The following is a 24,796-nucleotide window of genomic DNA, read 5'->3' on the forward strand; positions in this document are numbered from 1 at the left end:
ATTTGCTTGGAGGCAGGTACAGAGGAGATGTCAGGGAGGGTGTTTTTGCTCAGAGAGTGATGAATGTGTGAAATAGACTTCCAGCGATGATGATGGAGGCGGATATGATAAGGTCTTTTAAGAGTGTCCTGGATAGGTACATGGAGCATAAGGAAATAGAGGGCTTATGGGTAACCCTAAGTAATTTCTAAAGTAAGTACATTTTCGGAACTGCATTGTGGGCTGAAGGGCCTGTATTGTGCTGTAGATTTCCTATTTTTCTATGTCGACCATCACAGTCACTTTGAAACTTTTAGAGTTTTGGAAGCAAGATGCTGTAGCTTAGCTTGTACAAGCTGAGGCCCTGTTTGAACTGCAAGAAATCACCACTGACGACACCAAATTCTACTACCTGGTAGCATCACTCAACAATTACACAGCTGCAATAGTGGTGACTCAGCTTGACACCTGCCTGAACACAATAAATAACGATCTCCGAAAACTCACCTTTTACAGACCTTTGACAATGTAGCAAAACACACTGATAAAGGTAGAGCAGTGGATATAGTGGATTTTAATAAGGCATTTGATAAGGTTCCCCTTACGAGGTTCATTCAGAAAGTAATGAGGCATGGGATCCAAGGAGACCTTGCTTTGTCGATGCAGAATTGGCTTGCCCACAGAAAGGAAAGGGTGGTTGTAGATGGTTCATAGCCTGCATGGAGGTCAGTCACCATAGAACATTACAGCACAGAAACAGGCCTTTTTGCCCTTCTTGACTGTGTGAAACCATTTTTCTGCCTAGTCCCTCTGACCTGAACCTTACCCATATCCCTCCATACACCTCTCATCCATGTACCTGTCCTAGTTTTTCTTAAATATTAACAGTGAGCCCACATTTACTACTTCATCTGGCAACTCATTCCACAATCCTACCACTCTCTGTGTGAAGAAGCCCCCCCCCCAATGTTCCCTTTAAACTTTTCCCCCTTCACCCTTAACCCATGTCCTCTGGTTTTTTTCTCCCCGAGCCTCGGTGGAAAAAGCCTGCTTGCATTCACTTTATCTATACCCATCATAATCTTATACACCTCTATCAAATCACCCCTCATTCTTCTACGCTCCAGGGAATAAAGTCCTAACCTATTCAACCTTTCTCTGTAACTCAGTTTCTCAAGCCCCAGCAACATCCTTGTAAACCTTCTCTGCACTCTTTCAACTTTATTAATATCCTTCCTGTAATTTGATAACCAAAACTTCACACAAAACTCCAAATTCGGCCTCACCGATGTCTTATACAACCTCACCATAACATTCCAACTCTTATACTCAGTACTTTGATTTATAAAGGCCAATGTACCAAAAGCTCTCTTTACTACCCTATCTACCTGTGACGCCATTTTTAGGGAATTTTGTATCTGTACTCCCAGATCCCTCTGTTCTACTGCACTCCTCAGTGTCCTACCATTTACCTTGTATGCTCTACCTTGGTTTTTCTTTCCAAAGTGCAATACCTCACATTTGTCTGTATTAAATTCCATCTGCCATTTTTCAGCACATTTTTCCAGTTGGTCCAGATCCCTTGCAAGCTTTGAAAACCTTCCTCATTGTCCTCTACACCTCCAATCTTTGTGTCATCAGCAAATTTTCTGATCCAATTTACCACATCCAGATCATTGATTTAGATGACAAATAACAATAGACCCAGCACTGATCCCTGTGGCACACCATTAGTCACAGGCCTCCACTCAGAGAAGTAATCCTCCACTACCACTCTCTGATTTCTCCCACTGAGCCAATGTCTAATCCAATTTACTGACTCACCATGTATACCTAGCGACTGAATCTTCCCAACTAACCTCCCATGCGGGGTCTTGTCAAAGGCCTTACTGAAGTCCATGTAGACAACATCCACTGACTTCCCTTCATCCACTTTCCTTGTAACCTCCTTGAAAAACTCTAATAGATTTGTTAAACATGACCTACCACGCAATAAGCCTTGTTGACTCTCCCTAATAAGTCCCTGTCTATCTAAATACTTGTAGATCCTATCTCTTAGTAGTCTTCAAATAATTCACCTACTACCGACGTCAAACTTACCAGCCTATAATTTCCCGGATTACTTTTAGAGCCTTTTTAAAACAACGGAACAACATGAGCTATCCAACAATCCTCTGGCATCTCGCCCGTAGATACCGACATTTTAAATATTTCTGCCAGGTCCCCTGCAATTTCAACACTAGTCTCCTTCAAGGTCCGAGGGAGTACCCTGTCAGGTCTTAGGGATTTATCTACTCTGATTTGCCTCAGGATAGCAAGCACCTCCTCCTCTTCAATCTGTATAGGTTCCATGATTTCACTACCTGTTTGTCTTATTTCCATTGACTCCATGCCAGTTTCCTTAGTAAATACAGACGCCAAAAAAACATTTAAGATTTATCCACCGACGACTACTACAAACCTACTAACTCCCACAGCTACCTAGACTAATCCTCCTCCCACCCTGTCTCCTGCAAAAATGCTATCCCTTTCTCTCAATTCCTCCGCTGCATCTGCTCTCAGGATGAGGCCTTTCATTCTAGCACAAAGGAGATGTCTTCCTTTTTTAAAGAAAGGGGCTTCCCTTCATCCACTATCAACTCTGCCCTCCATCGCGTCTCCCGTATTTCACGCACCTCTGCCCTCACCCCTTCCCCCCGACAACCCACCAGGGATAGAATCCCCCTGGTCCTCACCTATCACTCTACCAGCCTACAGATCCAACGTATAATCCTCCGTAACTTCTGCCACCTCCTACGGGATCCCACCACTAGCCACATCTTCCCCTCCCCCCCACTCTCGGCTTTCCGCAGGGATCACTCCCTACGCGATCATCCTCCCCATCCCTCCCCACCGACCTCCCTCCTGGCACTTATCCCTGCAAATGGAAGAAGTGCTACACCTGCCCCCACACTTCTTCCCTCACCACCATCCTAGGCCCCAGACAGTCCTTTCAGGTGAGGCACCCCTTCACCTGCGAGTCAACTGGGGTGATATACTGTATCCGGTGCTCCCGATGTGGCCACTTATACATTGGGGAGACTCGCCGCAGACTGGGAGACCATTTCGCCGAACACCGGTGCTCGGTCCTCCAGCAGTGGTGGGATCTCCCTGTGGCCACACACTTCAATTCCGCAGACCACTCCCACTCCGACATGTCTGTCCATGGCCTCCTCTACCGTCAAGATGAGGCCACACGCAGGTCGATGGAGCAATACCTTATCTCCCGCCTAGGTAGCCTCCTACATGCCGGCATGAACATCCAACTCTCAGACCTCCGTTGATACCCCTGCCCCCCATTACCCTCATCCCTATCTATTATTTTAGTCTAGTTCTCTTTCTCTCTCTTTTCCCTCCTCACTACAATTTCCCCCCAGCCCTACCTTTCTTTCTCTTTTATTTCCCATAATTCTCCACCTTCCCCACTAGCCCATTTCCCTCCAGCCTATCACTTCCTAGCTCTCTACTTTATCCCTCCCCCCACTTCTTATCCCCCCTCCACCATCCCATGTTACTTCACTCCTGATGAAGGGGTTCGGCCCGAAACATTGTCACTACCTCCTCCCATAGATGCTGTCTGGCTGTTGAGTTCTGCCAGCAGTTTGTGTTTTTATTTATTACCAGCATCTGCAGATTCACTGGTGTTGCCTTTAAGATCTCCCCCGTTTCTTTTGGTTCCATAAATAGCCTACCACTCTGATCTTCAAGAGGACCAATTTTATCCCTTACTATCATTTTGCTCTTAATATACCTGTAGAAGCTCTTTGGATTATTCTTCACTTTGACTGCCAAAGCTACCTCATGTCTTCTTTTAGCCCTCCTGATTTCTTTAAGTATTTTTTTTGCTCTTTTTATACTCCTCAAGTACCTTATTTGCACCATTTCCTAGACATCTCTCTCTTCCTCTTTATCAGAGTTCCAATATCCCTAGAGAACCAAGGTTCCTTATTTTTATTCACTTTGCCTTTAACCCTGACAGGAACATACAAACTCTGCACTCTCAAAATTTCTCCTTTGAAGGCCTCCCACTTACCAATCACACCCTTGCCAGTGAACAGCCTGTCCCAATCCATGCTTTTTAGATCCTTTCTCATTTCTTCAAATTTGGCCTTTTTCCAGTTTAGAACTTCAACCCGAGGACCAGATCTATCTTTATCCATGATCGAGTTGAAACTAATGATGTTATGATCACTGGAACCAAAGTGTTCTCCTACACACACTTCCGTCACCTGCCCTAACTCATTTCCTAATAGGAGATCTAATATTGCATCCGCCCTAGTTGGTACCTCTATATGTTGATTTAGAAAACTTTCCTGAACGCATTTCACAAACTCTAACCCATCTAGACCTTTAACAGAATGGGAGTCCCAATCAGCGTGTGGAAAATTAAAATCCCCTACAATCACAACTTTCTGTCTCCTGCAGTTGTCTGTTATCTCTCTGCAGATTTGCTCCTCCAATTCTCGCTGACTATTGGGTGGTCTATAATACAACCCTATTAACGTGGTCATACCTTTCCTGTTTCTCAGCTCCACACATATGGCCTTGATAGACAAGCCCTCTAATCCTTCCTGCTGAAGCACTGCTGTAATATTTTCCCTGACTAGCAATGCTAACCAACCCCGCCACCCTTCATCCCTCTGCCTCTATCACGTCTGAAACATCGCAACCCTGGAACATTGAGCTGCCAGGCCTGCCCCTCCTGTAGCCAAGTTTCAGTAATTCAGATTCAGTTTATTGTCATTTAGAAACCATAAATGCAATACAGTTAAAAAATGAGACAACGTTCCTCCAGAATGATATCACAAAAAGGCACATGACAAAACAGACTACACCAGAAAATCCACATAACGTTTGGCAATCCCCAATCCAGAGTCCGGAGAGGCTGTTGTGTATTATGCTGCATAATGGCTATGATGTCATAATTCCACATGTCAATCCAGGCCCTCAGCTCGTCTGCCTTTCCCACAATACTCCTTGTATTGAAATATACACACCTCAGAAGATTGTTACCACCACACACAACCTTACTATTTATGACTTTGCATGAACTACTAACATCATTTATTTTTACCCCCATTCCACTATCTACTCTGGCACTCTGGTTCCCATCCCCCTGCAAATCTAGATTAAACCCTCCCCAATAACACTAGCAAACCTCCCTGCAAGTATATTGGTCCCCTTGTAGTTCAGGTGTAACCTGTCTCTCTTGTACAGGTCCCATCTGCCCCAGAAGAGGTCCCAATGATCTAGAAATCCGAAACCCTGCCCCCTACACCAGTTTCTCAGCCACGTGTTCATCTGCCAGAGCATCCTACTCTTACCCTCACTGGCACGTGGCACAGGCAGCAATCCGGAGATTACTGCCCTTGAGGTCCTGTTTTTCAACTTCCTACCAAGCTCTCTGTACTCACTCTTCAGGACCTCTTGACTTTTTCTACCTATGTCATCTGGCTGATCATCCTCCCACTTCAGAATGCTGTGTACGTGATCAGAGACATCCCTGACCCTGGCACCCGGGAGGCAACAAACCATCCGGGAGTCTCTGTCACGACCACAGAACCTCCTGTCTGTGCACCTGACTATGGAGTCCCCTATCACTACCGCTCTCCTCTTCTTCCTCCCTCCCTTCTGCACTGCAGAACCAGACTCAGTGCCAGAGATCCAGCTGCCACAGCTTGTCCCAGGTAAGCCAACCCCCCCCCCCAATAGTATCCAAATCGGTATACTTGTTGTTGAGGGGAATGGCCACAGGGAGCCCTGCTCTGCCTGCCCTTTCCCCTTCCCTTGCCTGACGGTAACCCAATTACCTGTGCACTGGCGTAACTGCCTCCCTGTAGCTGCTATCTATAAACTCCTCATTCTCCCGAATGATCCGGAGGTCATCCAGCTCCTGCTCCAGTTCCCGAATGCGGTTTTGTAGGAGCTGCAGCTGGATGCACTTCTTGCAGGTGATGTTGTCAGGGACACCGCAGGTCTCCCTGACTTCCCACATCCTGCAAGAGGAGCATTCCAGCATCCTGCCTGGCATTCTCTGTAAACTTACTAGTTCAAAAAGAAATCGAATGAAAATAAAAAACAACAACTTACCGGAACCTACCCTTGCCTCTGCCTGTTCACGCCAAAGCCAGTGGTGTTCCGCAGTGATCTGTTCTGGGACCTCTCCTCTTTGTGATTTTCATAAATGACCTGGATAATGAAGTTGCAGGGTGGGTTAGTCAGTTTGTTGATGACACAAAAGTTGGGGGTGTTGTAGATAGTCAGTTCACTTCGATAGGTCAAATGTGAAGACAGAATATAATATTAATGTTAAAACTCTTGGCAGTGTGGAGGATCAGGAAGATCTTTGGGTCCATGCACAGGTTGGCACTGTTGTTAAGAAGGCGTATGGTGTGTTGGCATTCATCAACCTTGGGATTGAGTTCAAGAGTATGAGGTAATGTTACAGCTATATAAAACCCTGGTCAGACTCCACTTGGAGTACTCAGTTCAGTTCTGGTTTCCTCACTGCAGGAAGGATGCAGATACTACAGAGAGAATTCAGAAGAGATTTACAAGGACATTTCCTGTACCATGCCTTATGAGAATAGGTTGAGTGAACTTGGCCTTTTCTCCTTGGAGCGATGGAGGATGAGAGGTGACCTGATGGGTGTGTATAAGATGATGAGAGGCATTGATCATGTGGGTAGCCAGAGGCTTTTTTCCAAACAGAGGTCTACTCCTTTAGTCAGGATGAAGTCCCATGTGTAACATCATCCACTGAAGCAGAACGTCACCCGTTGGGGCTGCCATTGGGGGCCTTCAGTGAGGTTTTGTCACTCTTTGCCTCCTCGTCTATAGGAGTTACTGGCAGCACATTCACTTGAGCACCCATGTCACTGTTTGCCCTGAACACAAGCCTGCAACTGGAACCTATGGTGTTCGCAGACTTCCAATGTTCCATTGTGCTGGTGCTGTTGAAGTTACAAGGCATTCAGCACTTCCTAGTGTTCATACCAAAGTGAGCATGGCAAAAACACAAACCAGGTGTCATCTATTTCACAGCCACAGTGTCCTCATGTTGGGGGCTTTACTGAGGTAGAGGAAGGAGGAGGAATGATGCAGCGCTGCCTAGCTGAGTGTAGACTATCAGCCATTTTAGCAAGCTCTCTATAGTCCTTCATGGGTGCGTTATCAAGGGCGTTGTGAACTTAGAACACAGAAATCTACAACATATTACAGGCCCTTTGGCCCACAATGTTGTGCCGACCATGTAACCTACCCTAGAAACTGCCTAGAATTTCTCTATTGCATACCCCTCTACCCCGATTGTTACCTGACACCATACATCCAAGACTTTTCAGCATGTTTAGCTGGGAAGTTAGTTTTTTTCCAGTCATTCTAGTTAGTTGGTACCATCAGGTGCTTGTGTGCTTGGAGGACATTCCAAAAACAGCTGTGATAACCCCAATTGGCCTTTTTGAGTTCCTGCGCATGAAATCCTGCACTGAACTGAAAAATGCAGCACAGATTTTCCAATGGATGATGGGCTCTATATTAAAAGACTTAGATTTTCTTTTTGTTTACCTGAATGATGTCTAAATCTGAATTTGTATCTCATCTCTGCACTTGTTCAAGCGTTTAAGCAAACATGGGTTAATTATTAACCTGGTTGAATGCCAGCTTGGGTTGTCAACCATTGACTTTCTCAACCATCACATCTTCGCAGAAGGTACAAAACCCTCCCACAGAAGTAGCCGCTATTATGGAATTCCCATCATCCCACACTTTTTTCACAGCATTCACTGACCACAAACCCCTCGTGCACACGATGACCAATATATCAGACCCTTAGTCTGAAAGACAGCAATGCCAACTGGCCTACGTCCAAGTTCCCAAGTGATATACACATGAAGGGGAAAAATAATGCCTTGGCTGATTATCTTTCACGGCCAACCATTGAGGCCACACACATAGGGGTTGACTATGTAGTTATGGCAGCCGTCTGAGTTACTGACTCAGAGGCCCAGGCTTACCAAACAGTAGTCATTAGTGTGCAATTGACTGACATTAAGTTCGGGGTATCTGGGGTTTCCCTTCCATGCAATGTCTCAACCGGTTGCCCTCGCCCCATCGTGTCCGCAAACTGAAAGTGGATTGTTTTGGACTCCCTACATGGCTTCTTGCATCCGGTCCAGAAGGCCTCACAGAAACTGGTTGTACTAAAGTTTGTGGGGATCAGTCTTTGAAAGGATGTGTATTATTGGACTGCAGCCTGTGTGGGGTGCCAGCGGGCAAAAATTAACCATCCTGTCCAGGTTCCATTGGCACCTTTTGAGGTCCCTGAGCGATGGTTTGACCATGTCAATGTGGACCTTGTCGGTCCTCTCCCCCCATTGTTTCACGCACCTTCTTACCACGATGGGCAGTACCACCAGGTGTCCCTCTAACATCGATGATGGCTGCAGATGTGGCTTGGACATGCATCAGCACATAGGTTGCTCAGTTTGGCACCCCATCTGATATTTCCTCTGACCGCGGTTCTGGCAAAGTTCTCAAATGAACATTCCTCCTCTGTCTTTACCATGAAGAAGGTTATGAATCCTCGAGAAGAATTCAGAATGGGGATGTATTGTGGATAGTCCATATTACAGCAGATGAGGTGACAGTATCTTAAAATGTATGAAGGTAGCTAAATCTCCAGGGCCTAATCAAGTAGTACAGGGTGCTATGACTACCTCCTCACAAGGAGATACTGCAACAGAACAATGGTCATACCTTCATGACACCATCCATGAACCAGCACTCTCTATCTTTGGAAGAAAGACCACAAAGAGCAGTGACTGGTTTGAGGCAAAGTCCAACATCATGACTTCTGTCATCAAAGCCAAGCATGCAGCTCTCACAGAGTACAAGCGCTCACCATCCGACCAAACACTCCAAGCACTTCGAGCTGCTAGAAGCAAAGTGCAACAGACTGCAAGGCAGTGTGCAAATGAGTACTGGCTCCAGCTCAGTGAGGACATTCAGACAGCAGCTGAGACAGGCAACATCATGATCAATGTATGATGGTATCAAGAAGGCCCTTGGCCAATCGCAGAGCAAGACGGCACCCCCGAAGTCATCCAGCGGTGAAATAATCAGCGATAAAAGCAAGCAGATGGAACTCTGCGTAGAACACTACTTTGAGCTCTACTCGAGGGAAAATGCTGTTGTTAGCTCAGCCATTGATTGTCTACCAGTCATGGATGAACTCAACTCCGTACCAACCATTGAGGACCTCAGCAAGGCAATTGACAGTCTGGCCCCAGGGAAAGCTCCTGGAAATGATGGGATTCCTCCAGACCTGATCAAACACTACAAGAACTCACTCCTCCAACCTTTACATGAGGTCCTCCGTCAGTGCTGGAGGGAAGGAGCCGTACCACAGGATATGCGCAACTCCAAAATCGTCACTTTGTACAAGAACAAGGGTGATAGGAGCGACTGCAACAACTACAGGGGTATTTCCTTCCTGAGTATTGTCAGCAAAGTATTTGCTGGTTTAACTCTGGCACGTCTACAAACTCTGGCAGAACAGGTCTACCCTGAGTCCCAGTGTGATTTTTGCGCAAGGAGAACTGTCGACATGATTTTCTCACTCCATCAACTCCAGGATACATGCAAGGAACAACAGAAACCCCTCTATGTCACTTTCATTGACTTCACCAGGGCATTCGACCTCGTCAGCAGGGATGGGCTCTTCCAGATTCCTCAAGATCAGCTGTCCCCCGAAACTCCAAAGTATCATCAAGTCATTCTATGATGACATGAGGGCTACTGTTCAGTACAGTTCCTCCACATCCCTGTTCTAAAAGGACGCCCCTCTATTTCCAGTCTGTTTCCTCTGATCTCCCCCATCATAGGAAAACTACTCTCCACATCCAGTCTATCAAAGTTTTTCAATATTCAATAGGTTTCAATGTCACCCCTCATTCTTCTGAAATCCAGTGAGTAGAGTCCCAGAGCAATCCAAAGCTTCTCATATGACAAGCCTTTCAACCCCAGAATTATTTTCGTGAACCTCCTTTGAACCCCCTCCAATGTCAGCACAGCCTATCTTCGATAAGGGGCCCAAACGTGCTCACAATACTCCAAGTGAGGCCTCAGCAGTGCTTTAAAAAACCTCAACATGACATCCTTGCTTTTATATTCTCGTCCTGTTGAAATGAATGCTAACATTGCATTTGCTTTTCTCACCATCAACTCAACCTGAAATTTAATCTTTAGGGAACCGTGCATGAGGATTCCCAAGTCCCTTTGCACCTCCAGACTTTTGAATTTTCTTTCCTTTTACAAAATAGACTCCCCTTTTATTTACTCTACCAAAGTGCATGACTGACCATACGCTTCCCAACACTATAGTCCATCTGCCATTTCTTTGCCCATTCTCCTAATATGTTTGTCCTTCTGTAGCCTCTCTACTTCCTCAACACTGACTGCCCTTACACCTATCTCCATATTGTCCACAAACTTGGCCACAGAGCCATCAATTCCATCATCCAGGTTATTGACATGTAACGTAAAACGAATTGGTCCCAACGCAGACCCCTGTGGAACATCACTCGTCATTGGCAGCTAAGCAAAAAAGGCTCCCTTTATTTCCACTCTGACTCCTGCCAATTAGCTATACTATTATCTTTCCTGTAATATCAGGGGCTCTTAATTTGTTCAGTAGCCTCATGTGCAGCACCTTGTCAAAGGCATTCTGAAAATCCAGGTACACAACATCCATCAATTCTCCTTTGTCTATCCTGCTTGTTGTTTCTTCAAAGAATTCCAACAAATTTGTCAGGTAAGATTTTCCCTTAAGGAAATTATGTTGACTATGGCCCATTTTATCATGTGCTTCTAAGTACCCTGAAACCACATCCTGAAGTCAGACTAACTGGCCTATAATATCCTTTCTTCTGTCTCTCCGCCTTCTTGAAGAATGTAGTGTTATATGCAATTTTCCATTCCTTTGTAACTATGCCAAAACCAATTGATTCTTGAAAGATCATTACTAATGCCTCCACAATCTCTTCTGCCACCTCTTTCAGAACCCTGGGGTGTACACCAATTTGTCCAGGTGACTTATCTACCTACAGACCTTTCAGTTTCCCATGAACCTTTTCCCTAGTATTGGTAGCTCCACACACTTCGCCCCTTGACACACTCGAACTTCCAGAAAACTGCTAGTCTCTTCCATGGCAAAGACTGTTGCAAGATACTTATTCAGTTCATCCACCATTTCCTTGTCCCCCATTAATAACCCTCCAACATAATTTTCCAGCTGTCTGATATCTACTCTCGCCTCTCTTTTATATTCCATTTATCTGAAGAAACTTTTGGTATCTTTGATATTATTGGCTTGCTTACATTTGTATTCCATCTTTCCCTTCTTTATGAATTTCTTAGTTGCCTTTTGTAAATTTTTAAAAGCCTCCAGTCTCTTGACTTCCTCTTAATTTTTGCTCCATTATGTGCCCTCCTTTTAGCTTTTATTGTGTTTTTAACTTCTCTTGTCAGTCATGGTTGTTATCCTGCCTTTAGAATACTTTTTCCTCTTTGATTTAGGATACAGAATATAACTGCACCTTCCGAATTGCTCCAAGGATTTTCAACCATTGATTCTCTGCCATCATCCCTGCCAGTGTTCTTTTCCAAACAGTTTTGGCCAGCTCCTCTCCCATACCTCTGTAATTTCATTTACTCCACTGTAATACTGATACATCTGATTTAGTTTCTCCTTCTCAAATTATAGGGTGAATTCTATCACATTACGATCAGGTGTTCCTAAAGGCTTACCTTAAGCTCTTTAATCAATTCTGTGTCCTTGCACAACACCCAATCCAGAACAGCTGATCTCCCAAGTGGGTTCAACCACGAGTTGCTCTAAAAAGTCATCACAAAGGCTCAAAGTTAATTTATTATCGAAGTATACAACTCTGAAATTCTTCTCCAGGTAGCCACGAAACTAAGAAAGAAAAGAATGGCAGCACAGTCATCAACTCCTAAATCCCTCCTCCCCACATAAAAATGCAAACAAAAAACAATATCACATCGACCCCACCCCCCAAATCTCCCTCCCTCATACACAAAGAAAGAAACTAGAAAGCTCTGGCAAGAAAACCAGTATAGAATAGTCCAAGTCCATCTTCAAAATGCAGAAAACCTGGGTAACATTCTATGGGCAGAGTAGCAGGTCTTTATAAGACACGGGTCAGGCAGCATTAGAGTATTGTCAACAATTCTGGACCTCATATCTTAGAAAGGATGCGTTGTCATTGGAGAGAGTCCAGAGGAAGTTCACGTCAATGATTCCAGTCATGATGGGGTTAAATATGAGAAGCATTTGAGTGTTTGGCAGCTTTGGGTCTGTACTCACTGGAATTTAGAAGAATGCAGGGGGTGGGGGGGCCTCATTGAAACCTACCAAATGTTGAAAGGACTAGATAGGCTGAATGTGGAGAGGATGTTTCCTATGGTGGTGATATGCAGAACTGGAAGGCACAGTCTCATTATTGAGGGGTGACCCTTTAGAACAGAAGTAAGGAGAAAATTTTAGCCAGTGACTAGTAAATCTATGGAATGCTGTGCCACAGGCATCGGTGGAGGTTAAGTCCATAGGTATATTTAAGACAGAAGTTGATTGTTTTCTGATCGGTCAGGGCATCAAAGGATACAGTGAGAAGGCAGATGTATGAGGTTGAGTGGGATCAGGGAGTGGCAATAATGGAGAAGATTTGATGGGCTGAATGGCCTGATTCTGCTCCTATGTCTTATGGTCCCTCTTCAGCAACAGAGCAATCCCCCAGTGATCAAAAGGAAATCTCCCCTCTCTGGTACCAGAAAGATCCCCCATCGATCATTCCTGGAATCATCCTTGTGAACCTCCTCTGGACTCCATCTAATGACAACACATCCTTTCTGAGACATGGGGCCCAAAACAGTTAATAATATTTCAAGTGCGGCCTGACTAGTGTCTTATAAGGATTCAGCATTATCTCCTTGCTTTTATATTCTATTCCCCTTGAAATAAATGCCAACATTGAATTTGCCTTCTTTACCACAGACACAACCTGTAAATTAACCTTCTGGGAGTCTTGCACGAGAACTCCTAAGTTCCTCTGCACCTCTGACGTTGAACCTTCTCCCCTTTTAGATAATAGTCCGCACTATTTACCAGTCAGATCTCAATGCCTTCACGGATAAAGGCAAGCATATTGTACACCTTCTCTAACACTCTATCAACCTGTGCAGCCATGTTCAAGGGCTATGAACTTAGACCCCAGTATCCCTCTGTACATCAATGCTCCTTAGAGTCTTGCAATTAACACTGTACTGTCCCCCTTACATTAACTTGTGAGTGACTGAAAGGTTTACATCTTTAAATGGACCAGGTTGTTCCTCTTGGAATTATACAGCATGGAAATGGGCCCTTTGGCCCATTTATCTCTGCCAACTGAGGTGCCTTCTGAACTAATCCCACTTGCCCTGGTTTGATCCATATCCTTCCAAACCTTTCTTATCTGTAAACCTGTCCATCTCGCCTTCACATTGTGATTATACCTGCCTTTACCACTTCCTCTGGCAGCTCATTCTGTGTACCGTTCTCCCTCTGTGAGGAAAATAGGGAGTTTGTGTATTCTGTTTTTTATTTTCTATGCATAAATCACTGAAAGCTAACGTGGATTCAGCAGGCTGTTAGGAAGACAGATCATACAACAGCATTTATGCAAGATGATCTGAGTACAAGGTACACTATCATACTGCAGTTGTATAGAACCTTAGTAAGATGGCAACTGGATACTACACATAGGCCTGGTCTCCCCGTCCAAAGAGGGATTTATTTGTGATTGAAGAAATATAACAGAAAATCACTAGATTGATTCCTGGGATGATGAGTTTGCTGAGAATATATTAAGCAGACTGGTGCTTTGAAGAAAGAGAATAGAATATTATTAATTCTTCAGGGGTTTAACAGAGGAGAGGCAAAGATGAATCTTAACATTTTGGCAAAGCAAGAGAGCATAATGCAATCCTACATTCTATTGTCACTGTTAGTTTGAAAGTCCAAGGACTCTTTATGAAAAAATATATCTTCCTTGTTATGATTCTTTGCAGAAGTGAGTCCATCTTCAACCAGCAACGTGCCTCCAGGTGCCCTGATACAACCCAGCCCCAGTGGTGATGCTGATCAGCCACAACATTCCTTTCCCAATGCAGTTTCTCGGAGCCTTTCACCCGTTGTCCAGACTGAAGACCTGCCAGTAAACAACAGAGTAGAGACTGCCCTCTCTGTGCGCAGCAATACTTCCGAGCATCTGTTGCAACCTCCACCTGCCGTCTCAGAGGACTACCATGATAGTGATGTGCCAAGAAATCGAATTCGAGCTGTAGAAAATCAGTATTCTTTTTACTGATACAAAGGAATACAATAATGCGCACCCATGAGAGTGTTTGGAAAGGTGAAAAGAAGCAGCTTCCCTGTTTGACTATTGGTGACAAAGATGATGTGGACTGCACCAATGGAGGGGTTCATATGAACTGTGAGGTGACTGATGCCATACGTGCTTCAGCCCCAGATGACACTGATTAACCTGATTAAATTTCTTTTCTATATATTTTTCACAATTACAGTAAAGAAAGAGCTTTGGTGGACTGTATACTAGGGCTGAAATGTTCTACATCATCATATTGTCTAGGGGTGATTTTTTAAGTAAGTTTCTAAATTATTGCTCTTGCTTGGTCTGGTTAAAGGCTCCATTTGTTTGCCATTTCCTTTGTTTGACTTTCGTGGTAATGTTGATAGATTTTGAAGTGAGTGGTTACCTTTAAACCAAGCAGTAATTTCAACTGTTCAATCATGCTAAAGGATGGGATTAGAGAGGAACCTGTTTAAGTATGAAAACTATTTTAATATTACTGTATTTGTACACTGTAGTGCACTAATCACTTCAATATTGGGAGGTCCCAACTCCCTGTGGATGGTGGTGGACAGTCTCTGCAGTTTATTATCCACCAACACGACTGGCAGACAGACCAAGGTGGCTGAGGGCTGTGTGGAGCAGGCGATCCACACATTATTGACTTGGCTGCCATGTTGTTTTATGTGAGGGAACCAGATTGACAGAAATGCTGATGCCCTCCACAGCTCCAGAGCTGAGCTGGAGTCAGCATTAACTGAAAGAGAAACTGGAGTAGGATAGAGAGGTTAAACATGGAGAAAGTAAATGTATTATCACAGTGCATAGAGTATATGTCACCACTCTTGAGATTTCTTTTCTTGCAGGCAGTCACAGTAAATACAAGATACACAGAAAAATCAATGAAAGACCATAAAACACAGGAGCAGAATAGGCCATTCAATCATGGCAGATCCTTTTTTTAAAATCTCCTCAGCCCCAGTTCCCGGTTTTCTCCCTTTAGCCTTTGGTGCCATGTCCAATTAAGAACCTATCAAGCTCTGCCTTAAATACCTCAAACAACTTGGCCTCCACAGCTGTATGTGGCAACAAATTCCACAAATTCACCATCCTTTAGATAAAGAAATTTCCCCACATTGCTGTTTCGAAGGGGTTCCCCTCTATCCTGAGGCTATGCCCTTTTGTCTGAGACTCTCCCACTATGGGAAACATCCTTTCCACATCTACTCTGTCTAGGCCTGTCAACATTAGAAAGGTTTCAACGAGATCTGCCCCACATCCTTCTGAATTCTAATGGGTACAGAACCAGAGCCATCAAACTTTTCTTGTATGATAACCCTTTCGATCCTGGAATCATCCTTGTGAACCTCCTCTGGACCCTCTCCAATGCTGGCACATCTTTTCTAAGATGAGGGGCCCAAAACTGTTCACAATACTAATGGTGAGGCCTCACCAATGCCTTATAAAGCCTCAGCATCACATCCCTGCCCTTGTATTCTAGACCTCTTGAAATGAATGCTAACGTGGCATTTGTCTTCCTCACCACTGACTCAACCTGCAAGTCAACCTTCAGGGTGTTCTACACAAGGACTCCCAAGTCCCTCTGCATCTCAGATTCCTGGGTTTTCTTCCTGTTTAGAAAATAATCAGCACATTTATTTCTACTACCAAAGTGCGTGACTGTGTATTTTCTAACATTGTATTTCATTTGCCACTTTCTTGTCCATTCTGCTAATCTAAGTCCTCTGCATCACACCTGTTTCCTCAAAACTACCTGCTCCTCCACCAATCTTTGTATCATCTGCAAACTTGACAACAAAGCCATCTATCCCATCATGTAAATGTAAATATACGGCATAAAAAGAAGGTCCCAACACCAACCCCTGTGGAACACCACTAGTCACTGGCAGCCAACCAGAAAAAGGATCTTCTTATTCCCAGTCGCTGCCTCCTACCAATCAGCCAATGCTCTAACCATGTTAGTAACTTTCCTGTAATGCCATGGGCTCTTAACTTGGTAAGTAGCCTCATGTGTGGCACCTTGTCAAAGGCCTTCTGAAAGTCCAAATATATAACATGCACTGCATCCCCTTTATCTATCCTATGTGTAATCTCCTCAAAGAAATCCAACAGGTTTGTCATGCAAGATTTTCCCTGAAGGAAACCATGCTGACTTTGTACTATCTTGTCCTGTGTCACCAAGTACTCCATCGCCTCATCCTGAACGATTGACTCTAACATCTTCCCAACCACTGAGGTCAGGCTAACTGGTCTATAATTTCAATCCTCCTTTCTTAAAGAGTGGAGTAACATTTGTAATTTTCCAGTCCTTTGGCACCTTACTAGAGTCCAATGATTTTTATAACCATATAACAATTACAGCACAGAAACAGGCCATCTTGGCCCTTCTAGTCCGAGCCGACACTTACACTCACCTAGTCCCACTGGCCCGCACTCAGCCCATAACCCTCCATTCCTTTCCTGTCCATATACCTATCCAATTTTACTTTAAATGACAATACCGAACCTGCCTCTACCACTTCTACTGGAAGCTCATTCCACACAGCTACCACTCTCTGAGTAAAGAAATTCCCCCTCGTGTTACCCTTAAACTTTTGCCCCCTAACTCTCAACTCATGTCCTCTTGTTTGAATCTCCCCTACTCTCAATGGAAAAAGCCTATCCACGTCAACTCGATCTATTCCCCATATTATTTTAAATACCTCTATCAAGTCCCCCCTCAACCTTCTACGCTCCAAAGAATAAAGACCTAACTTGTTCAACCTTTCCCTGTAACTTAGGTGCTGAAACCCAGGTAACATTCTAGTAAATCCTCTCTGTACTCTCTCTATTTTATTGATATCTTTCCTATAATTCAGTGACCAGAACTGTACACAATACTCCAAATTCGGCCTTACCAATGCCTTGTACAATTTTAACATTATGTCCCAACTCCTATACTCAATGCTCTGATTTATAAAGGCCAGCATACCAAAAGCTTTCTTCACCACCCTATCCACATGAGATTCCACCTTCAGGGAACTAAGCACCATTATTCCTAGATCACTCTGTTCTACTGCATTCTTCAATGCCCTACCATTTACCATGTATGTCCTATTTGGATTATTCCTGCCAAATGTAGCACCTCACATTTATCAGCATTAAACTCCATCTGCCATCATTCAGCCCACTCTTCTAACTGGCCTAAATCTCTCTGCAAACTTTGAAAACCTACTTCATTATCCACAACGCCACCTACCTTAGTATCATCTGCATACTTACTAATCCAATTTTCCACCCCATCATCCAGATCATTAATGTATATGACAAACAATATTGGACCCAGTACAGATCCCTGAGGCACACCACTAGACACCGGCCTCCAACCTGACAAACAGTTATCCACCACTACTCTCTGACATCTCCCATCTAGCCACTGTTGAATCCATTTTACTACTTCAATGTTAATACCTAACGATTGAACCTTCCTAACTAACCTTCCGTGCGGAACCTTGTCAAAGACCTTACTGAAGTCCATTTTGAAAGATCATTTCTAATGCCACCACAATCTCTAATGCTACCTCATTCAGAACCCTGAGATGCAGTTCCTCTGGTCTGGGTGACTTATGTACCTTTAAGTCTTTCAGCTTTTTAAGCACCTTGTCTCTTGTAATAGTAACTGCAGTCACTTCTCTTCTTTCACACTCTACAGCATCAGGCATACTGCTAGTGTCTTCCACAGTGAAGACATGCAAAATTCTCATTTAGTTCATCAGCCATCTCTTTGTCCCCATTATTATTTCTCCTGCCTCATTTGCCAGTGGTCCTATATCCACTCTCCCTTTTATTTTTAACATACTTGAGATAACTGTTACCATCCGCTTTGATATTATTTGTTAACTTGCTTTCATATTTCATCTTTTTTTCCCCTCTCATTGTTTTTTTGTTGCTCTCTGTAGGTTTTTAAATACTTCCCAATCCTCTATCTTCCCACTAATTTTTGCTTTGTTGTATGCCCTCTCTTTTGCTTTTACAATAGTTTTGACTTCCCTTGTCAGCCACAGTTGTACTATTTTACCATTTGAGTAGTTTTATTTGGAATACACATGTTCTGCACCTTCCTTATTTTTCTCAGAAACACATGCCATTGCTGCTCTGCTGACATCCCTGCCAGCAGCTCCTTCCAATTTACTTTGGCCAGCTCCTCTCTCATACCCCTGTAATTTCCCTTACTCCACTGAAATTCTGCTGCATCAGACTTTACCTTCTCCCTATCAAATTTCAGGTTGAACACCATCATATTGTGATCACTGGTTCCTAAGGATTCTTTTACCTTAAGCTCCCTAATCACCTCCGGTTCATTACATAACACCCAATTCAGTATAGCTGATCGCCCAGTAAACTCAATGACAAACTGCTTTTCGGCATTCAACAAACTCACTCTCACGAGATTCATTACCAACCTAATTTTCCCAATCGACGTGCATGTTAAGATCTCCCATGACTGTCATAACATTGCCCTTTTGACTCGCCTTTTCTATTTCCTGCTGTAACCTGTGGTCCACGTCCCAGCCACTGTCAGGAGTCTTGTATATAACTACCATCAACGTCCTTTTACCTTTGTAGTTTCTTAACTCAACCCACAAGGATCCAAATTCTTCCAATCTTTTACTGATTTGATGCCATTCTTTACCAGTAGAGCCACACCACCCCCTCTGCCTACCTTACTGTCCTTCCGATATAATGTGTAACCTTGGACATTCAGCTCCCAACTACAACCATCCTTCAGCCTTGATTCAGTGATGGCCACAGCATCATACCTGGCAAACTGTAATATTGCAACAAGATCATCCACCTCATTTGTTATACTATGCACATTAGATACAACACTTTGGTGTTATCCTTTCTAATTCTGCACCCCTAATGATTTGATTTGCAACCAAGTCCCATCACCTGCCTGCCCTTCCTGACAATCTGACTGCACGCTATCTTTTCTTTTTTACTGTCCGTCCTACCCTGAGTTCCTTCACTCCAGGGTTGTTTGCTTAAACCCTCCCTAACAGCTCTAACAAACCTGCCCGCGAGAATATTGGTCCCCCTCGTGTTCAAGTGCAACCCGTCACTTTTGAACAGATCGCACCTTCCTCAAAAGAGATCCGAATGATCCAAGAACCTGAAGCCCTGCCCCCTGAACCAGCTTCTCAGCCACACATTTATCCTGTTTCTACCCTGGCGCGTGGTGCAGGCAGCAATCCAGAAAATACTACCTGGGAGGTCCTGCTTCTCAGCTTTCTACCTAGCTGTCCAAATTCTCTTTTCAGGACCTCATTGCTTTTTCTTCCCACGTCTTTGGTACCAAAGACCACACCCACAGGGTAGGACATCAAGCATTGTGCCCAAAAAACAACAAACTGTCCAAATACAAAAATAATTGACTAATAGATAAATAGATAACTAAGGAAACGAGCAAGTAAGCAATCAATATCAAAAGCATGAGAAGAAGAATCCTTGGAAGTTGTTCAATGATGGAGTGAGTTATCCCTCTGGTTCAAGAGCCCTTGGTAATAACTGTTCCTGAACATAGTGCTGCAGGTCAGGAGGCTCCTGTACCACCTTCCTGGTGGCAGCAGTGAGAAGAGAGCATGGCCTGTATGGTTGGGGTCCCTTATGATGGGGTGCTGCTTTCCTGCAACGGTGCTCTGTGTAGGTGTGCTCAGTGGAGGGGAGGGCTTTATGCGTGGTTGACTGGGCCGTATCCACAACTTATTGTATACTTTTCCATTCAAAGGTGTTGGTGTTTCCATAGTAGGCCGTGATACAAGCAGTCAGTATACACTCCACCACACATCTATAGAAGTTTGTCAAAGTTTTAGATGACGTGTCAAATCTATGCAAACTTCTAAGAACTCAGAGGCTTTCTGTGCTTTTTTCATGGCATTTACATGCTGGAGCCAGGACAGAAGGTATCACCAAGGAATTTAAAGTTGCTGACCCTTTCCACCTCTGATCCCCTGATGAGGATTGGATCATGGACCTATGGTTTCCTCCTCCTGAAGTCAATAATCATCTGTTTGATCTTACTGACATTGAGTGAGAGGTTGTTGTTGTGGCACCACTCAGCCAGATTTTCAGTCTCCCCCATATGCTGAATTAGCCAATGACAGTGGTGTTAGCAAACTTAAATATGGCATCACAGTTATAAGTATAAAGTGAGTAGATTAAGGGGCTAAACTCACAAGCTTGTGCAGATGGAGACTGTGGGAGAGAATCTGCCGATATGAACTGACTGGGGTCTGTTGGTGAGAAATTTGAGGATCCAGTTGCACAAGGCGGTATCAAACTCAAGGCATTGAAGATTATTGATTAGTTTTGAGGGATAATGGTATTGAATGCCGAGCTGTAATCAATGAAGAGCATTCTGATGTATGCATCTTCACTGTCCAGATATTCCAGGGTTGAGTGAAGAACCAATGAAATATCATGCATTGTGGACCTGTTGCTTCAACAAGCAAATTGGAGTGGATCCAAGTCACTTCTCAGGCAGGAGTTGATATGTTTCATCACCACCCTCTCAAAGCACTTCATCACAGTGGATATACTGTAAATGCAGCTGGATGACAGTCAGTCAGGTTACCACATTCTTCTTAGGTACCGGTATATTGAAGCCTGTTTAAAGTGATTTAGTACCTCAGACTGCTGATGCAAGAGGTTGAAGTCATCAGTGAACACTCCAGCCAGTTGATCAGTATAGGTCTTTAGTACATAGCCAGGGCTGGATGTTTTCTGTGGATTCACCCTCCTGAAGGATGTCCTCACATCAGCCTCAGAAACTGAAATCAAAGGGTCATCGGGGGCTGTGGAAGGTTGTGAAGGTGCCTCCAAGTTTTAGTAGTCAAAGTGAGCATTAAAAAAAGACAGAGAAGGTTCAGTACATGACACAAAATTAAATATTTCATTAATATGTTGATATGTATTTAATAGAATTTTGAATTTTTAAGAAAATCTATGAGTCAAGATTTTACTGCCTCAAAGCTCTGTATTCCTACAAATAAATTACCATCAGTGTTGACCAGCATTACAGGTATAGTACATGGCATCAGATAAACAGCTTTCACAAGAAAAACAAATTATGCACAATTTTTACAAGAAAGATGAAATTAGAACAAAAAAAACCAAAAATAGACAAGGGGCTGAAGGAATATTTGGGCCAGTGGGAAGAGGGAGGAAGGGTGTGGGGAGGAGGGAGTAAAAGGGGTTTGGGGAAGATTTGAGAGGGGGAGTGGGAGGTAGAAAGTTAGTAGGAAAGGCTTTGGAGGATGGGAAACGAGAAGAGAAAGGTGAAAAGGAGTTGGGTCAGTCGGGTGGAAGGAGAAGGAGTAAGGTGAGTTGAGGGGGATTGAGAGCAAGAAGACAAGAGGGTTGGAGGGAGAAAACAGTTGCATGTGGAAAGGGAAGAACAGTGGGGTGGAGAAAGAGTTATGGGGTGAGAGGGAGGAGGAGAAGTGGCAGGAGGTGGAGCAGTGCAGAGTGGATGATGAGATAAGGATAAAAATGAGGGGTATTAAGTTCATTCAGGATGAGGAAATAAATTGTATTTGACATTGGCTCCATGGTATAAGCCAGAGATTGATTAATAGATGGTGCATGTGTATCATCCTCCTCCTCCTCCTCTTCTTCTCTCCCCCCCCCCCCATTCAGAGACTTGTGTTGTTTATTTTAGTTACTGTTGCCTTCCTGTCAGTTTGTACCATTCTGGCCATTTACCTCTGACTTCTCTCATTCACAAGGCTTTTTAGCCCACAGAACTGGAGCTTGCTGATTTCTTTTGTTTCTTGCGCCATTCTATACCCCAGGAGATCTGTGCTTTCTGAAGTACTCAATTACCCATCTGGCACCAACAGTCATTCCACAGTCAAAGTCATTAGATCACCTTTCTTCCCCATTCTGATGTTTGGTCTGAACAACAACTGAACCTTTTGATCACATCTGCATGTTTAATGCATGGAGTTGCTGATTAGATATTTACATTAACAAGCAGGTGTACATGTGTACCTGACAAAGTGGCCACTGAATGGTTGTCAAAGACTACAAAATGGCATAGAGTCACTGGAAAGTTGTGCCGAGCGCTGGGAATCTTGTGCATTTTGGAAGTCGATATGTAGAATGTATAAAGTGAGGGATGGAGCCAGGAAGTGTTGTTGAACAGAGGGATCTCAAACTACTAGTGTATGGATCCCTGGAAATGGCAGTGCAGGTGCAGAGGACATATGGACACTTGCCTTCATCAGCTGCACCATTCAGTGTGAGAGTAGGGATCTGGGCGGCTACCTAGGAGAAGGAAAATTCTGATTTTAATCCCTCCACTACTTTGTGGCCATACCTGCCATGGGAAAGGCTTTGGCAGTAAACCCTGAGGAAGAAATCCAGAGCCGGGGTCCCTAAGGCAGTTTGCTGTTGTTTACCTCTGCGACGACACTGGTGCCAAGCAGTATTGGCACTTGCCCTTCCCTTGGACAACATCAGTGACGTGGAGAGGGAGTAACAGATAGTTCTTGGGAAGTTTGTGCCCCGGAGAGGACACAGTCCACCAGAGGTGCAAACCCATGATCCCCTGGGATCAATGGCTGCCTACTAGGGATGTCATATTACAACTTTAGAAAGCATTGATTAGGCCAAACCTGGAGCACTGTATGCAGTTCTGTGACAGCACTTGAGAGAGAGCAGAGGATATCCACCAGAATGTTGTCTGGATGGGAGCAGTTCAGATATAAAGAGAGATTTGATAATCTGGATTTAGTTATGCAGGCTCAGGGATAACCTGCTAGAGAAATATAAAATCATGAAGGAAGTAGAAAGGGTCAACAGTTAAAAATCTTTCATACAATGGGGATATCTAAGGCAAGACAGCATAGATTTAAGGTGATAGCAGGAGTTTTAGAGAAACCTGGATGGGGAATATTCTCCCACCCATATGATTGGAGTCTTGAAACGTGGTGCCTGAAGTGCTAATAGAGGTACTCTCAGAGCATGTAGGAAGAGCTGAACAATACTCAACTCACCAAGGCATAGAAGGCTACAGACAAATTGTGGGTAAATGGAGCTAGCGCAGATAGGTATAAGGTGGGCTGAAGGGCCTGTTTCTATGCTGTGCAACTCTAAGACTCCATATGTGACAGAAATTTACAAATGATGTAGATTCATAGAGTCAAATATCACAGAACAGGCCCTTAAGCCCAACTAGTTCGTGCTGATCAAGATTCCCATGCAAGTCAGCACTTGACCCATCCATGCACCTAAGTATGCCTTTACCTGCCTCTACCACTTCCTCAATTTCCTCCAATTCTGTAAATTTACGACCATCCCACCTCCATTTGTATAAAGCCTGTTAATAAAGATGGCAAACAAGAGTACACCCTGCACTGATCCCTATGGCACACCATTGGTCATAGGGCTCCACTCTGAAATAAGAACCTCCACTACACAACCACGCCCAGCTCCTACCACCAAGACCATAAAACATAGAAGCAAAATTCAGCCCATTGAGTCTGCTTCACCACTCCATCATGGCTGATCCTAGATCCCACTCAAACCCATACACCTGCCTTCTCGCCATATCCTTCGATGCCCTGACCAATCAGGAAACAATCAACTTCCGCCTTAAATATAGCCATGGACCTGGCCTCCACCGCAGTCTGTGGCAGAAAATTCTGTAGATTCACTGCTCTCCGGCTAAAAAAAAAAATCCTTATCTCTGTTCTAAAGGGTTCCCCCTCAATTTCTGCTAAATTCCAGTGAATACAAGCCCAAAGCCGCCAAACAGTCCAAATATGTTAACCCCTTCATTCCCGGAATTAACCTCGTGAACTTCCTCTTGACTCTCTCCAATGACAACACATTCTTTCTGAGATATGAGGCTCAAAGCTGTTGACAATACTCCAAGTGCAGCCTGATCAGTGTCTTATAAAGCCTTAGCATTTTATCTTTGTTTTTATATTCTATCCCCCTTGAAATAATTGCCAACTTTACATTTGCTTTCTTTACCACAGACTCAACTGTTAAATTTCTGGGAGTTTTCCACGAAGACTCCTAAGACTCTCTGCACATCTGATGTTTGAACCTCCTCCCCATTTAGATAATAGTCTGCACTATTGTTTCTTTTACCAAAATGCATTATCATATATTTCCCAATGCTATATTCTATATGTCTCTTTTTTGCCCAATCTTCCAATTTGTTTAAGTCCTGCTACAATCCTATTACTTCCTCAGCACTATCTACCTGTCTGCATATCTTCATATCATCCACAAATTTTGCCATGAAGCCATCAATTCCATTGTCTAAATCACTGACA

General features: G+C 43.9%; 1 protein-coding gene across 2 annotated transcripts in view; it reads left to right on the forward strand.

Annotated features, from left to right (window-relative positions):
- LOC132395817 (SH2B adapter protein 2) overlaps positions 1–17,340 on the forward strand; it is a 155,111-nt gene extending 137,771 nt beyond the window's left edge. For both annotated transcript variants that reach the window (XM_059972902.1, XM_059972900.1), the window contains one exon: positions 14,146–17,340. In XM_059972902.1, the coding sequence (XP_059828885.1) occupies positions 14,146–14,444 (299 nt within the window). In that variant the 3' untranslated portion in view covers positions 14,445–17,340. The remainder of the gene's footprint in view (positions 1–14,145) is intronic.
- Positions 17,341–24,796: the final 7,456 nt, after the last annotated feature.

Source organism: Hypanus sabinus, chromosome 6 (genome assembly GCF_030144855.1).
Source record: "Hypanus sabinus isolate sHypSab1 chromosome 6, sHypSab1.hap1, whole genome shotgun sequence".
NCBI lineage: Eukaryota > Metazoa > Chordata > Chondrichthyes > Myliobatiformes > Dasyatidae > Hypanus > Hypanus sabinus.